Source organism: Solanum dulcamara, chromosome 2, assembly GCF_947179165.1.
Source record: "Solanum dulcamara chromosome 2, daSolDulc1.2, whole genome shotgun sequence".
Classification (NCBI taxonomy): Eukaryota; Viridiplantae; Streptophyta; class Magnoliopsida; order Solanales; family Solanaceae; genus Solanum; species Solanum dulcamara.
Window position 1 is genome coordinate 61,050,430 of NC_077238.1, and position 17,637 is coordinate 61,068,066.

General features: G+C 38.3%; 1 protein-coding gene across 1 annotated transcript; it reads right to left on the reverse strand.

Annotated features, from left to right (window-relative positions):
* Nucleotides 1–8,301: 8,301 nt before the first annotated feature.
* Nucleotides 8,302–17,073, reverse strand: LOC129880607 (glucan endo-1,3-beta-glucosidase 6). The gene is made up of 2 exons (XM_055954702.1): nt 16,332–17,073; nt 8,302–9,610 (listed from the first exon to the last, which is right to left on the reverse strand). Exons 1-2 carry the CDS (start codon nt 16,673–16,675, stop codon nt 8,506–8,508), a joined length of 1,449 nt encoding a protein of 482 aa, XP_055810677.1. The 5' UTR covers nt 16,676–17,073; the 3' UTR covers nt 8,302–8,505.
* Between the last annotated feature and the right edge of the window lie 564 nt (nt 17,074–17,637).

A 17,637-nucleotide genomic window follows, 5' to 3' on the forward strand; every position in this document is an offset into this window, starting at 1 on the left:
ATAAAATAAAGTACCTGGGGTCTCAAAAAGCTGAGGGTACCAAGCCTGCATATCAGACTCTAACTCCCAAGTCGCCTCCTCAGCAGGCCGATGCTGCCACTTCACCTTAACCGAAGCGACCTCTTTGGTTTTGAGTCTACGAAGCTGCCTATCTAGAATAACTGTCAGCTCCTCCTCATAAGTTAAATCCAGAATCAACTCTACCGCATCATAAGATCTCACATGAGACTCATCCGGTATGTACTTGCAAAGCATGGAAACATGAAACACCGGATGGACAGCTGACAATTTAGGGGGTAAGGCCAACTCATATGCCACTCCACTTACTCTCCTTAGTATTTCAAACAGGCCAACAAACCTTGGGCTAAGCTTGCCCTTCTTTCCGAACCTCATCACACCCTTCATGTGTGATATTTTAAGCCACACACAATTACCCACCATGAAATCTAAGGGATAAACCCTCCTGTCAGCATAACTCTTCTGACGACTCTGAGATGTCAATAGTCGACACTGAATCAAACGTACCCGCTCCACAGAATCCCTAAGTAAGTCAGTATCCAATGCATCAACTGCAACAGAATCAAACCATCCAATGGGTGATCGACACCTACGACCATACAATGCCTCAAATGGTACCATCTGAATGCTGGAGTGATAACTGTTATTATAGGCAAACTCTGCTAAGGGCAAGTGTTGGTCCCATTGGGCAACAAAATCAATCACACAGGCCCTAAGCATATCCTCCAACACCTGAATAGTCCGCTCGGACTGACCATCAGTTTGGGGATGAAATGCTGAACTCATCTCTAGCCGCGTACCCAAACCACGCTATAATGCCTTCCAAAAATTAGAGGTGAACACTGAACCCCTATCCAACACAATAGAGATAGGCACCCCATGCAGCCTAACAATCTCACCAAGATAGATCCTAGTTAACTGATCCGCATTGTAGCTAGTCTTCACCGGAAGGAAATGGGCTGATTTGGTCAATCGATCCACAATCACCCAGACAGAGTCATACTTACCCAATGCCAGGGTAATCTAGACACGAAGTCCATAGTGATACGCTCCCATTTCCACTAGGAATGGGCATCATTTGCATAGGACCACCCGGTTTCTGATACTCATACTTCACTTGTTGGCAATTTAGACACTTAGCCACAAAATCAATAATGTCTCTTTTCATGCCACACCACCAATAGTGTTATTTCAAGTCATGAAACATCTTTACCACTCTCGGGTGAATCGAATATTTGGAACAATGAGTCTCCTCAAATATCATACGTACCCATTCACTTACCTTGGGCACACAAATGCAACCATTAATCCTCAAAACTCCTTTTGGATCAAGAGAGGCTGTTTTTGCTTCACCACTCAACACTTTGTCTCTAATAGCCCTCAACTTGTCATCTTCAAACTGGTGTGTACGAATCTGGTCCATCAAAGTAAACCTAGCCTCCACAAAGGCCAAAATACCATGATGTGTAGAAATATCAAGTCGGACCAACTGTCTAGCCAATGACTAAACCTCCAACGCCAAAGGCCTCTCAACAGCCTTAAGGAAGGCCAAACTACCCATGCTAACTACTTTGCGACTCAGGGCATTCGCTACCATATTAGCTTTGCCTGGATGATAAAGTATGGTGATATCATAGTCTTTCAATAACTCTAACCACCTATGCTACCGCATGTTCAGTTTCGGCTGAGAAAAGATATACTTAAGGCTACGGTGGTCAGTATAGACCTCACAATGCACTCCACAGAGATGATGCCTCCACAACTTCAGAACAAACACCACCTCTGCTAATTCTAAGTTATGGGTAGGATAGTTCTTCTCATGTACCTTCAACTGTCGAGAAGCATAAGCTATAACTCTAACTTTTTGCATCAATACACTACCCAAGCCGACTCCCGAAGCATCACAAAACATAATAAATGCCACGCCCTCCTCGGGTAAGGCTAGAATAGGTGCTGAAGTCAATAATTCCTTGAGCTTTTGAAAGCTCGCCTCATACTCATCAGTCCATTGAAATGTCATGGTCTTTTGAGTTAGCCTAGTCAATGGGGCTGCAATAGAAGAGAATCCTTGAACAAACCGACGATAGTAGCTTGCCAACCCAATAAAACTCTGAATCTCTGTAACCAAAGTAGGCCTAACCCAATCACGAACTGCTGTAACTTTGGCTGGATCAACCATAATACCATCCTTGGTCACTATATGACCCAAGAATGTCACGGACTCAAGCCAAAACTCACATTTGGAGAATTTTACATACAACTTCTCCTCTCTCAATCTCTGAAGGACTGTCCTCAGGTGCCTAACATGATCCGCCTCATTCTTGGAATAAACCAAGATGTCATCAATAAACACGATCACAAACGAGTTCAAATAAGGTCAAAATACTTGGTTCATCAACTCTATAAAAGCAGTCGGGGCATTAGTCAACCCGAAGGACATAACCATAAACTCATAATGCCCATAACGAGTCCTGAATGCAGCCTTCGAGATATCAGATTCCCGAACTCTCAACTGATGGTAACCCGACCTCAAATCAATCTTTGAGAACACCGATGCACCCTGAAGCTGGTCAAATAAATCATCAATGCGAGGGAGAGGATACTTGTTCTTCATAGTGACTTTGTTTAACTGTCGATAGTTAATGCACATCCTCATAGTACCATCTTTCTTCTTCACAAATAAAACCGGTGCACCCCACGGTGATACACTAGGTCTAATAAACCCTTTCTTCAATAAATCTTCCAATTGTTCTTTCAACTCTTTAAATTCTACCGGAGCCATCTAATAAGGAGAAATAGAGATGGGTTTAGTGTCAGGCTCCAAATCAATCACAAAATCGATATCACGGTCAGGAGGAAGTCCCGGCAAGTCTGTAGGAAATACAACCATAAACTCTCTCACCACCCTCATAGTCTCTATAGGAGATGACTCTGTAGTGAGATCATGTACATGAGCCAAATAAGAAAAACAACCCTTATCCATCAAGCGACGAGCACGAATATAAGATATCACCCCCTTAAGATACAAACTCGGATCACCCTTCCATACCACACTAGGTAAACCGGGATAAGCTAAGGTCACGGTCTTTGCATAACAATCTAATATAGCATGATAAGGACATAACCAGTCCATAGCTAGTATCACATCAAAATCAAGCATGTCTAATACAATCAAGTCTGCACAGGTCTCTCTACCCAAAAATATCACCAAACATCCCTTGTATACCCGATCCACCACTAAAGATTCACCTACTGGGTAGAAATAGTAATAGGAATAATAAGGGACTCACTCACATAATCAATACCCACATCGAAATAAGTCGACACATAAGAATAGGTAGACTCTGGGTCAAATAATACTGAAGCAGAACGACGGCAAACTGGAACAATACCTGTAATAATTGCATCAGAGGCTTCTGCCTCATATCTACCCAGTATAGCATAGCATAACTGACGGTCACCTTTAGCCTGCGAACCACCATGAGCACCACCTCGTGCTCCACCCTTAGCACCACGGGTGCCACCTCTAGTATTCTACAAAGAACCCCGAATAGCTGGAGCATCTGTAGAATGAACAACTAGTACCCCAGGCCGCCCAGTAAAAGGAGCACGTTTGGGGCAATCTTGGGCCTTATGCCCCAATTCATCACACACATAACAACCTCGAGGAACTGAACCCCGTGGGGGATAACCAAAAGTGTCAAAATGGCCTTTGGAGCCCGAAAAACCCTGAATAGCTGCCTGGACCGATCTGCCCTGATAACCATGGGTTCCTGAACCCGAATATTCTCTGCCCTTGGAGGAATGACCGTTGAACTGACCCTACTGACGGAACCTCTTAGCCCCGCCTTGTCTAGTAAGTCGGATACTCTATATCATCCTAGCATGATCAATAATACTCTAAAACGTACCTCCAGACAGTACAAGAGAGGTTGTAGCCTCTTGGAGATAATCGGTGAATCCCTTCACTAGCTTGCGAATCCGCTCAAACTCAGTGGGAATACTCGACATAGCATAACGATATAACTTATGAAAATGAGTCTCGTACTCAGATACAAATAGGGAGCCCTACTCCAGTCTATCAAACTCATCCCTACGCTGATCACGGAGGCTATAAGGCATAAATCTCTCAAGAAACATCTCAATAAACTGTTCCCAACTCATAATAGGAGAACCAATAGGTCCATGGGCAAGAACCGACCTCCACCACTCCTTGGCTACTCCCGCAAATTGATATGAAGTGTAAGCTACTCCATGTGCCTCTAAGATGTCTAGGTTGAATAACCTGTCTTGGCACTCAGTCAAAAAGTCATAGGCTTTCTCTCCGGCTGTACCATCAAACCTTGGAGGTGCCAATCGAACAAACCTTCTCAGCTATCGAGATGGCAGCACTCGCAGAAACTGGCAGAGCTGCAAATCTCAGAGGTGCAATAGAAGGCACTAAAGAAGAACCATGAGTATGAAATCCTACACTAAGCCCTGAACTAGCGGTGTAGCACCAACTATGATACGAGAACATACGCTACTTGGAAGAATACCAGAGGTAGGAGCACCATCCAGTCTAGCCAATAATTGAACCAGTAGCTTTTGAAGCATCAGAGCACTATCGGGAACCACAGGAGGCTGGGATGGCCTCTACTCAGTTTTCTGCTCCAAGTCATCCTCATGCTCGTACATGGGCTCAGGTGATGGCTCTCTAGCTCATCCACGAGCAGGTGTCGCTCTCCTCGCTCGGCCTCATCCCCTGATTCCACCGCATCCTCTACCTCGCCCGCGTACTGGGGCTCAGGCAGCAGGTGCAGCCTCACCCTCAGTAATTATGGCTCTAGTCCTCACTATCTGCATAGAAGGAATAGATTAGAGGTATACAACACTTGATATGAATAAATCGCATGAATGGAGTAAAAAGAAGGAAATCCTCCTATTAAGTATCTTGTAGCCTCTTGAAGATAAGTACGGACGTCTAAGTACCGATTCACAAGACTCTACTAGACACTCTTCTCTTTAACTTATGAGACCGGTGAACCTAGTCCTTTGATACCAATTTGTCACGACCCAAAAATCGAGATCATGATGGCACACATCTCAAAACCCAATCTGATGTGTAACCCTAAAAATAAAACTCATACCAGACTCTCAAAGGGGAAAGTGATGTCACAATTTAAATAAAAAGAAAAACAATAAATAGAAAATTATCCCAAAACCTGGTGTCATAAGTATAAAGAGCATCTAATACAATGTTCGAATCTGAAGATACAACATACGTCTCTGAATGATACAAAAGACTGAAAAATATGGATAGACTAGTGACGATCCGAATTCTGGGACCTCACCACTAATCTGAGAATACACAATTTGCTAGAATATCAACTGCCACATGAGGTACCCCGACTAGTATCTGCATCAAAAAGGGATACAGAAGTAGGGGTGAGTACAATTCATATGTACTCAATAGGTTTTAGCTGACTGAGTATAAGGAATTAATCAAACCTATAAAACAAACTAAGGAACGCTTTTACCTATATACAGAAAAGTCCCACTTCGGCATCGGTGCCGCCAATTTATGTATATAGTGGCGCGAGTAAAGTAGACCCGTAATAACAGCTCATAATCATAATTAATCAGATAATTCAAGAAGCATAGATATCAATGCAATGCAATGCAATATGATGATGCAATAATGTGGTGGTATGGTGGAATCAAGACTGTTGCACAGCCTGTCGTATACACCTGCTGAGCTGTGCTACCAAGAAGGACCCATGGGGGTCTCGCAGATCATATACCTCAATCACAATATCTCATCATCCTTGCCACCTCCTCGTGGTCAAGGGATCACAATGCATCCACTATCCTACCGTAATACTGCCTCGGACAGGGACTCAAGATACAAAAGTTTAAAGGTGTTTCATTTTCTTTCTCAAAAAGAATTTCCATATTTCTCAACTTCTATGATGAATGAGGATGAATGCATCAAAACACATATGACATGGAAGTAATATTCAACTCACATGTGGTAGAAGGTTCAAAGTTCTCAAAACTTAACCTACACATGATATTCACCCTCAATAAATAGTAATAGAAATATTCATCCCTTTCTCAACAATATTTCAATACTCAAGCATTCTCAAAACCCCCAACTCAACCTCTCAGGCGAGCATCACAATTCAAATAATATACTCAAGTCTCTCTCTTAGGCAAATCACGAATCACATGCTCTCAAAGCAAATAAGATAACAAATAAGGCCTCCACACGGGCTATGTAATACAAATAAACCTCCACATGGCAATATATTAATAAATAAGCTCCCACACGGACATCACAATATATATATAACATTCTCAACTCATACTACGACCTCATCCCAAAGTCTATAACATATGAATGACTAATTGCCCCATCTCAATCTCAAAGAAGGATAGCCAAACCTACCTCAATTGCCGAAACTGCACTCGAACACCTCCACTGAACAAGCAACTCTCGAATTCAATGCACGGACTGACAACCCACTATCAACAATAAAACATACACATCACGAGGAGTTCAATGAAATCCATATTGATAGGTTTCGGAACAGAGGGTAAAATGGTCTAAAAATTAATTATTTCTGAAAAAGGTCAAATCTGGAAATTTATTGGACAATCACATTCTACTTGTAATAAGGAACTCATGGTTGAAAAACCCATAAAAATAGAGCTCAAAACGAGTCAGAAATCACCATGTTTCTTAAATTCGAATTAGGGAAGAAACAAAGATTTTTGGGGTTTGAAACTAAACTTTAGGGGTTAAAATCATCAAAAACTTAATGAAAAGGAAAGGTTTTAGGTCAAAAATCACTTACCCAACACTTTGCCTCAAAAATCTCTTCTCAAATCACCTCAAGGAGTTTAAGAACTCAAACAATTGATGAAAATATTGAAATGGGAAGAAAGGGGCATTTTCTGCCCAAAAAGTTACTGTTCACGTGTGTTACTGTTCACGCGTTTACTGTTCACGTGTGTTTTGTACAAATTTTTGAAAATCACCCTCAAGGTCATTACAATAGTCAAACTATATTCAGTTTTTGAGTGTATTATAATGTAAATTGAATGTATAATTCATGTATAAGTAATTTATATTATATAGTCAGTGTATAGTCACTGTATATTTTCTATGATTTTGGCTATTTTTTATGTAAATAAAATATGGCTATATTTATTGTGACCTAATTAGTTTGTTGTATATATTTGAAATTGTTCCAATATATAACTCAATACATCTATGATCTAACCATCACTTAATTCAAATTTGTTTTATCTGTCGTTTTACCTGAAATATGTTACAGTTAGACTATCCCAATATATAACTCTCAATTATATAGAACAACAGTACAAACTTAACATAACACATGGATAATTAATTGGTAGAATGGTTAATAATTTTTTTAAAAAAAAATTGTGAATATCTGTAAGCAAAAGGTCAGATTTTAAGTAATTGAAATGTAGTTAGTCAAGGAATAAAATTCAAAACCAATGTGCGTACTCTGCAGCAGTATCATTTGGCATGAATTTGGTAGCTTATATAGAGGCTAAGAAAGGATGATAATCACAATCCCAGGAGTTTGTTGATAAACCCCATGAAAGATTTATTATGTACACAAGTCTTGAGAGTTGAATACAGATAAGAAGATAGAAATCAGAGCATGCTATTAGTAATGCAGCTTGGCATGTGTTTGCTATGTTCCTCAGAAAATAAAGTCATTTTGGTTGTGAGAAAATACTTTCCTACCAAAGAGGAAGAAAGTTAATTTCCTCTCACAATTATCTCAACTCGTAACTTGTTGGATATTATCATCAATCTCTCAAAATTACATCAAAACACTATTCTCATTTGCCCACAGGGCTTTTGTTATAGTAGAAAGAATACAGCTTGAGATCCATGTGTGGGGTTAGGCACACGTCACAAGTTATCCACTGAATTGCCGACTAGCCTTCTGGCATTTCTCAATAAGCACAAAAGCATTGTTTATCAATCCTTAATAAACGTTTTCCCGATAAATACTTTTCACTCACCAATAAAATTTTACAAGAAATATATCATATACTTTTCAAAAAAATGACTTGTATTTCTCAAACTATTTCCGGTCACACACCAAATACACAACCAAAGGAGATGCTAGAATGAACAAAGTAGCCAAAACTTTAAACACAAAAGCAGTTGGGAATACCAAGGTCTCAAATTGCAGAAAACTCTTGACATAAATTCATATATCATATCTTAGCAGCGTGTCAAAATTACCCACACAGTACCTGCTAAATCATCATGTATTCATCCCTGCATGTAACTCATCAAGTTCCAAAACAAGCAAACATTAATCACATCATCGAAAGTTCCCACTGAATATCAATGTTTGCTGTCAACAGCAAAAACAAATGTTAATTTGGTGATGCTACATAGCAGGGTCAACAATAATTTGTAACGCAAACTAAATAGCCAGAAAAGAGAATTTGTTACAGAATTGTCCACAGAAACAGAATCAGAGCCAACGCTGTCCTAGTATAGCCATGTTTTCGTTGAGCACCTCCGTAGTATGGTTGTATCATTAGCCCAAACCTACAAGTACCAGTTGATGGATCTGACTTTGTGACAGTCGCGAGGCCAGAGAACTTGCAAGCATCATCAAGCTGATTGTTTATCTGGTAGTAGCTGTTGAATGCATATGAAATATTTCCTCGTCCATCCAAACCTCCGCAAGATGTCTGATATCCAAGGCTCGTGCAGTCAGCAAGTCCACAAGCAAAGCTCATGCTAGGCGCAATCTGGGGGTCATCAACCTTAGCATTGGGCTTTAACACACACCACTTCCTCTCCAAATACTTCACATTTCTGGCTGGAACTAAGGACCCTGAATTGGTGGTGCCAAGATTTAGTGTGTATTTGGGTAGTCCATCATACGTAAGGATTCCCCAGTGACGTTCAAAATTTCCAGGTTGGATACTCTTAGCATCCTCATCAATCAAACTAAACAGATAGGCATCAACAGGCCCAGGCCTCAAAGGGGTGCCTTTTCCTCCTGATATATGCTGCATGAATCCTTGGTTGAATCGCTGTGCAAGTTGTGCATTAGCATTGCGGTCACCATCAGTGGGCCAACCAATTTCTCCAATAATTATAGGGACGTTCCCAAACCCATTTTTCTGTAAAGCCCACACAAGAGTGTCGTGATTTGCATCAAACATGTTGGTGTAGATTGTCCCTCCATCATTTAGAGGTGTTGCATTTCCATCAAAGAATGCATATTCAACCGGGAAGTTGGGGTCAATATAAAGACTTATGAATGGATAGATATTGATAGTAAAAGGACAACCATTGTCGCTTAAGAACTTGACAAGTTGGCTTACATAGCCATGGATATCAGCTCGAAAATCACCACCTGATGGGAAGGTGCTGGCGCTCTCATAAACATCTGCATTGAGAGGACAAGTAACCTTTACTTTATCACCGAGGCCAGCTTTTATGAGTGCAGTTTGGATATTTTGCATAGCAGGAAGAGTTGTTCGAAGGTAAGTGCCATTGTAAGTTGTCAAGTAAGGTTCATTTCCAACTGCAACATACCTACAACAAAGTCAAAAACAATGTGCGTAAACATTCAGGTCTAGCTTACAAAATGAAACAATTCTAACATTACTCGGTCGATGAAGCTTATTCTATATCAAGCTCCTGGTAACAGACAACATACAGAAGAATAGTATAAAACAGAAAGGCAGAAAAAGAAAATGAAGCTAGAAAACAATAATTTCGGCTACAACCAGTTCAATGTGATTATGGTCACAAATAGCTCACCCGCATGAGGAAGAATTTTTTCAGAAACCAGAGGAGCCTAGTCAGTTGATTTGAATAAAGTACAACTCTTTGGACATGAAAAGATGAAGTAAAAACACAAAACATGAATGCAAGGAACACTCAAATTGACAAGAATAGTTGTAGCTGCATATCTGATGTTTTCACGGATGATGTGCAATACAGGCCCTGACAAAAAAATGTAAAAAAATGACATTGCAGCCACCTTGACTTGTGTTGCAAAAACGACAAAAGATGAATCACATCATAGATCGGACAGATCACTAGGTCATATTAGAGCAGAAAAAACAATTTCTTTCAACTACCACTAGAAAATTTGATAGGGAAAGTTGTTTCGCTCCACAGTTGCGGAATTGGCAACAGCAAATTATACAATAAGAAAAGGAAAAATAGAAACTTTGTCAGTGTCCAACCATTCACTAAACTTTAGTCAAATTCTAGATTTCTATAAGTGGTATCTTAGACTTGTTTTGACCACCCAAGTACCAACTAATATTTGCCTGAGGAATTGAGAATCATCAAAAAGAAAGCAAACGACAAGGAATTACTGATCTCTGTTACTCGCACATTGAGGATGCCACATCATGAAGTGATGTGCGGACCCTTTCTTAGATTTCGTGCAGATCAACTTCTAAAGTCATACGCTGCCATTTAATCATGGACTTGAACATCAGAGTATTTTATAAGATTGCGTAAATTGAAAATGATTAGAACCTTTTTTTTGAAATTGGTAACGTTGAAAATGATTAGAACCTTAGAGGCAACATCGGATGCAGAGTGGGAGAAAACTGTGTAAGAGGGTTAACTCCTGAGGAGCACTAAAAGCCTCAATTTTCTCGGTGAGTCAAGTTACCTCTACAACAAGCAGATCAGTTTTGTCACTTTCCCCATCACATTTGAACCCACAAGCAATGGTTGACTGCCATTTCATTCTTCATTACAGACAAAGATTTGCGACACGACGACCTTCACAAATCTAAAGCATTCTCTCCACTTTGAATATGTAAATAACGTTTGCTCATGATGTTAAATAAATGAAGAATGTGTAGCTTCTTTAGTGAGTTGTAAATGAAGTGGAACCAATTGTTCAATATAACAATAGAAATATAAAGATGGATGTAGATTATTCAGCAATGACGGTTATTTACCCCGTATATTGAACTTAGCTTTTTTGTTCGGCAGTTGTTTTCTAGTTTTGTCTTGTTGAAGCATAATTAAGTAAATAAAAGTGCGCTCTCACAATTTAAACTTTTAGATGATATGGTCACTAATATATCCCCCCCCCCCCCTTTCTTCCTTTTTTTTGGCAGGGAGGGGCATGTTTGAAAGGAATGCAGATAAAGAACGGGAAAGAAGAGAAGAAAAAGTTAAGTTTTGGTCATATAAATTAAAGGTATCATTCCAACACTATTTGGGATTAATATTCATTATTTTTTCCAAGGTTTAGTCTTCAAAACATGAGACTTGACTTCAAAATTCATGGATTTAGCCCTAAAATCAAAAAGTAGAAATTTGAAAATTTGAACCACTTTAACAATCCCAATGAAACTTGGCTCGCCTAACAAGCATACTCATGTTGAAAACAAAATTCTTACACTCCTCTGTAACAGGAGCATTCCACTAATTCTTATAATCACCCAATCAATTATCTCAAGACATGTAATATTCACAGAGTCATCAATCACAAACTAAAGACACAAAATGATCAAATATCAAGTATACAAGTCACATATCCCACAGTGTGTCAGCAACATCTAAATTGTAACTGAGCATAAGAATAGTGGACACAAACCAAAACAAGAAAAATTCAACTAAATGACTAATGATAGCCTCCACAGATAATAGTCAACGGCTCAATCAACAAAGTCAACAGGAATATTACAATTCAAGGATTTGCCGTGGTGTTAGTAATAGTATCTACACATTTAAGTAGATTTGTGAGTTTCATCGACCCATCCCCCATATCTAATACAAGCCTTTCTGAAACATGAATGCATGAGACAATGCAAGTGCATATAACCTTGTCATATAACACTGACATGATGCATCATACACAATCAATCAGCATATCACCACGTATATGTAAAACTGGATCATGCTTCATATTAGGGTACAAGCAGGTGGGTTGGGCACCCTATGTGCTGTAATCTGACCATCCATAGACACCAATGCACCTCATCTCCCTCCTCTCTTTGTAAATCACCATGCCACCCAACTCTCTTCCAGAAAAAATGAAGGGGTCACCGAAAACGAATAATGGGCTGAATATTAGAGACCCCTCTTCTAAAGTTCAGTAAGTTTCGTCGTGGTTTTTCTTCTTCTCAACAAGACTAGTTGCCAGCTTGTCCGGCCCAATCTTGCTGTCATGTAGGTCAGACCAACAGTCATGGAAGCACCAACCAAAGATCCACCTTGCTTTGTGACTTCAGCCTCCACTATACAGCTTAGATTTGGTGAAAACACCCTCCTAATAGTAAAATACCCATTTTTAAAATACCAAGCCATCTTTTCCTTCCACCATTGCTGACCTTGAAGATTTCAGATTTTCTTCCAACATTAGGGTTGGTTTTTCTCTAGATCAATAGCGAGAGCAATAAGAAGAACTAGTATAAAATGGATCAAATATAAAACTCAAAAACCCTTCCTGCAGTAAATGTATCTATGCGTATGTGTATGTATAGATGTTACAGAAGCTTCTCACTATTATCAAAAGTTTCAAATTAGAGCAAGGCAAATGGTCCCTTGAGATGAATGGTGCCTAAATGTTGTGTCAATTTAAGAAAATAGTGAGCTTTAGCAGAGATGGAGTTGTAGAAGAGAAAGGAGAAGAGAAGCGAGGACAATGACATGGCAAAATTCTATCTAATATCTCATATATATAAGAGCAATTGAGAACGATGCACTATACTCAAGGGTTAGAGTTCATTGATTCCTATTCCAACCTATGTTGCTCGGACTCTCCAAAAATGTTGTTGCATCGTGTCGGATTCTCCAAAAAAGCACTACTTTTGGGGGATCCAACACGCACCCGTTGACATTTTTGAAGAGTCCAAGCAACATAGATTTCAACTAGCAGAGGTGTTAAAACAGTAAAACAAAAGAAGGGGGGCAGCTTTAAAATCTGGTGCAAGTTTAGGTGCCAATTTAGGTAATTTGTCTACAATATATCACAATATTATAATGAAAAATTCATATAATTACCTCATATAACACTAAACATATAATGTACCGCACACATTTCAGTTAATTATATGTAAATGTGCATGCATCATGTGGCAAAACATATTTGGTATCGGAAACAAACTAATACAGTTCCGTATCAAATCAAAGATCAGCATAAAACCAGTAGTAAATCTCAATTGGTTTTCCAAAAGCATCTTACCGCCATCACACATTCGCCTCCACCTATACCCTGACAGTTAAAACACATTTAAAATCATTTATGCACATTCAAAATAAGTTGAGATGCTAGTTTATGGAAAACAATAAATCAGGAGTTAAGGTCTCTACTTACCTCAACTCCGAGCTAAGCAGTACCTACTACGTTCCGCTACCATGCTCAATCTCAATCAAGTGTCTCCTATCTACACAATACTGTTTAATGGCGTCAAAAATACACCTATCTAACTCATATTCTAAAATTGGTCTCATTCAAAGTCAAAGTCAAAGTCAACCCTCAGTCAAAGTTGGTTAAAAATTCCATAGTCCCAAGTTACCTATAGTGTTCTAATCTCAACTCAGTGGGCTACTTAAAGTGGTTCAAATCCTCAAATTCCAAATTTGGGGTTTTACGGCAAACCCTTGAATTTCTATTTCAAATCTCATGTTTTGAGAACTAGATTTTATAAAAATCAATGTATATTAACCCAAAAGTATTAGGAATCATAACTTGAATTGTTATGACGAAAACTAGACTTTTATTCTTCTTCTTTTTCTGCATTCATTTCTCTGTTTCGTGTACCAGCTATGCTAATTTACTTGATCCCCTAAAATGAACTACAGAGGCTCCTTTAATTTCAGGATCACAAGCCATGGATGATGAAAAACAATGTTTGGCACAAGTAACAAAATCCCCAAAGGGATCCATAGTTTTTGGGATAAAAAAAAATATAAAGCATTTTGGTCCCTTCCAATACTAAATCCATCAACTTCAACCTTGATTATTTAATATATGTGCACCGAATTCAGACTCCTATATGTTGTCAGCATGAACTCAGAAATCCTTGAATAACCCATGAAGTTGGCCAGAGATCTTGTTTCTATTTGGTCTGAATACATAGATGGCTCCTAAACTTGACAATTCTTATATTTAGATACTTAATCTAGGTTCCCAACTTGTTGTTATGTCGTCTAAATGTGCATATAGAACGCATATCTGACAAGTCTAAACAAACTAAAGAGCATATCACCAAGGTGTTTTCAATAGGTATATTTCGATAATATAAGTTATACAATAGGCCGGGGCCGCCGGGCCCCTAGATTAAGTGTCTAAACGACAATATTAGCAAGTTCAGGGGCCGTCTATGTATACTGCCTCCTATTTGTTGTGACAAGACTTCTACTACAAGATTCTTTGAAATGCATTCATGGCTCACAGGGCTAACTAGACTGATTGTACAGCAACTTTTATTATGACGGAGAAATTCGTCTAGGCAACCCATTAATACCAACCACAACCTTATGAAGTCATAAGTATCTCAACCTTTGCTACTTGATAAGCCTTGGAGGTGACTGTATAGAAACTTATTTTGCTCGCGTGTTCAATGGCTGCTAGTTGACTGGTCATTACTCATGTCCATAATGTTCATATATAAACATACATAGGCACTCTAGTTTACCAACAGCTTGCCCAATAAATTTATTGGGTTCGTCTCCACTTACTTACAAGTCTTAATCCACCATCTCCTGTAGTCTCCAAGACTTAGTACTTGTTTGTGTCACTCTTAATTCCTGCACTTCAGTGTTCCTTGGCAAAAAGCTGAAACTTGACCCAACTAATAATCTAGCCAAGCTAACTCGTCTGCAGAAACTTTTTCTAGGAAGATGGTTTTAAAATACACACTTCCATGCAGAGAGGAACCCACTTACTACCAGTTAGGATTTTAAGCTTGTCACCTCCCTTATCTCAAAAAAGTAACTTTCTAGACTATATCTAGCCAAGAGTGATCAAACCTTTTTAAATGAAGATACTTAACTGTTGCCAGAGCACAATGATGGCTTTTCTTCACATGTAATCCTTCTCATATTCCTGCACTTCAGTGTTCCTTGGCAAAAAGCTGAAACTTGACCCAACTAATAATCTAGCCAAGCTAACTCGTCTGCAGAAACTTTTTCTAGGAAGATGGTTTTAAAATACACACTTCCATGCAGAGAGGAACCCACTTACTACCAGTTAGGATTTTAAGCTTGTCACCTCCCTTATCTCAAAAAAGTAACTTTCTAGACTATATCTAGCCAAGAGTGATCAAACCTTTTTAAATGAAGATACTTAACTGTTGCCAGAGCACAATGATGGCTTTTCTTCACATGTAATCCTTCTCATATTCCTGCATAAGCTTATTTGGTTCCTGAAGTTTCAGGATGACATTTTGCTGAGGCTGGTGTATACGCGATATTGCTGGTGTATACGTGATATTTCAAACTGCTAAGAAACTTATATAATGCCCAATTCAACAGCTTATACTAGAAAGAATAAACTAATTTGACACCCTGCGGGAAAGCATGCTTAACTGGGCGCATCATATCTTGAGAACCTCATACCATTCAAGTAGTCAACAATGTTATCAGAGTCACGAACTGAAAAGCGAAAAGTGAAAATGCCATAGAGAAAATTCACAACACAACTTTGGAATCGTTTAGTTTCATTTTTCAGCTTTACACGGTGATGCCCAGGTTGGTGATTGATTGTATCAATCACTATATGGAAATAGACTGCAAGGAGAACAAGGCAATACAGAGAAGTGTGTTTCAAGGAAAATTTGACTTAACATGAACAGGACATTTTCCAATACCAGTGAGATGGTATTAGATGTAATATAAGAATCTTGTTTCATATTAGTAACTTCATTAACTTGACTACCATCTGTGGTTGAATCAACCACTCACTTTTTAAATGCTTTTGGCACCACCTTGATGATTGATTACAACAACAACATGATCCGAAAAGTGGGGTCTGGGGAGAGGTAAAGTGTACTAAGACCTTAGCACTGCCTATAGAGGCTGTTTCATAAAGACCCTCGCTCGAATGCAGCAAATCCAAACACAAAGAAGAAGAAAACATAGCAACTAAAATGGTGAATCTTGATGATTGATTAATGAAATAATATTGAAAATCAAAACTTTCCATGATTTGACAGTGGTTGAACCAAAACCACATCTCAACAGTGAACAGCAAATCAAGGCAAAAGAAAATGGAATTAGAGCATTCAAATGAAACTTAAAAAGAAAAAAAACATTACAGTAAAGGGATGTTCACCTGATTTTGACACTATTTTCAGAGATGTGAACAGAAACATTTTTAGAAACCCATTTCTCAGCAGCTTTCAAGCTACCCAGAGTTGAAAGCATGTCATTAGGAATACCAACCATAACTTCAAGACCAGATTTTCCCAAAGCTTTAAGTGTGTCATAATCAGCATCAAAAAGTTTAACCTTTTGGATCCCATTATCTATTAGCATTCTTACAACTATTTCAGGAGGCAAACGATGTGTTGACTGAGTACCCCAGTTGGCACCTATCCCACTCACTGTGGGAGAAAACAATAACAAAGCTACAAGAAATAACACCCCAAATGATTTTGAAAATGGAAACAACCCCATTTTTTTTCAAGAAAGCTCACTTCTTTAATTTCCTTTTCGAAGGGGTATGAAGTATAGTAGAGTTTGTTCTACAACTAAAGTGAGCTGTAAGCTACCAAGAAGTTGATTCTTGTCTGCAGCTCAAAAATCTAAGACAGCAATGAAAAAAGATTCTTGTCTACAGCTCAAAAGTAGAAGAACTGAATAGGGTAACTTGAAATTCCACCTCCAAGAACAGAATGACAAATAGAAAAAGATTGAATTTTTATTGAAAAGGAGAGAGGGAAGTGGAAGAGGGAACAACCCAAGAAAAGGGTAAAAAGCATAAGAGTAATGTTTCAACAATTTTCAAGCCAAAAAGAACATTTTTTTTTCCTTATGAAAAGGCAAACAAAGGGACTTATCTAGAAGAACAGGGAATGGCCCAAGTGAGTCATAATCACAATGAAGGGAATATATGAATACTACTAGATAGCATTTGAACACAGATTATATTTTACTCATTTTATATATTTATATTTATATTTATAATAATGCACTTGTACTTTGGGGTCATCTGGTCGTGACGGTCTCATCGATATATTAAAAGACACGTCTTTATTAACAATCAGAATGGACATTACTGTTACACAGTCACGTTTCTTTAGTTAATCGAAAATAATTTAAAATGTCTTTAGGTTATGTGAAGTTAAATAAAAATATATTTTATTTATTTCATCAATATTTTTAAAATACCTGTCATTACTATTTGGATTTAAAAATATTTTTATTATTATTTTTTCCTACTAAATATTTTTTTATAAATACGTTTTTTAATAAAATATTATTTTTAAAGAAATCTTTTCTTAAAAAAAATCCTTTTAACTAATATGAAAGTGAAAAGTAATTTTTTTCTTCTTATTCTCTTTTTATCAATTAAAATAGAACTATCTCATTATTTTTTACATTGTATTATTGAATACATTATAAATATGTAAGAATAC

Bases quoted from the DNA above. Each gene is read 5' to 3' on its own strand.
- LOC129880607 (XM_055954702.1), bottom strand. From the start codon at position 16,675: ATGGGGTTGTTTCCATTTTCAAAATCATTTGGGGTGTTATTTCTTGTA. The intron at 9,611-16,331 runs GTGAACATCCCT...ACTTTGTTGTAG, and splicing joins GAAAATAGTGTCAAAATCAG to GTATGTTGCAGTTGGAAATG.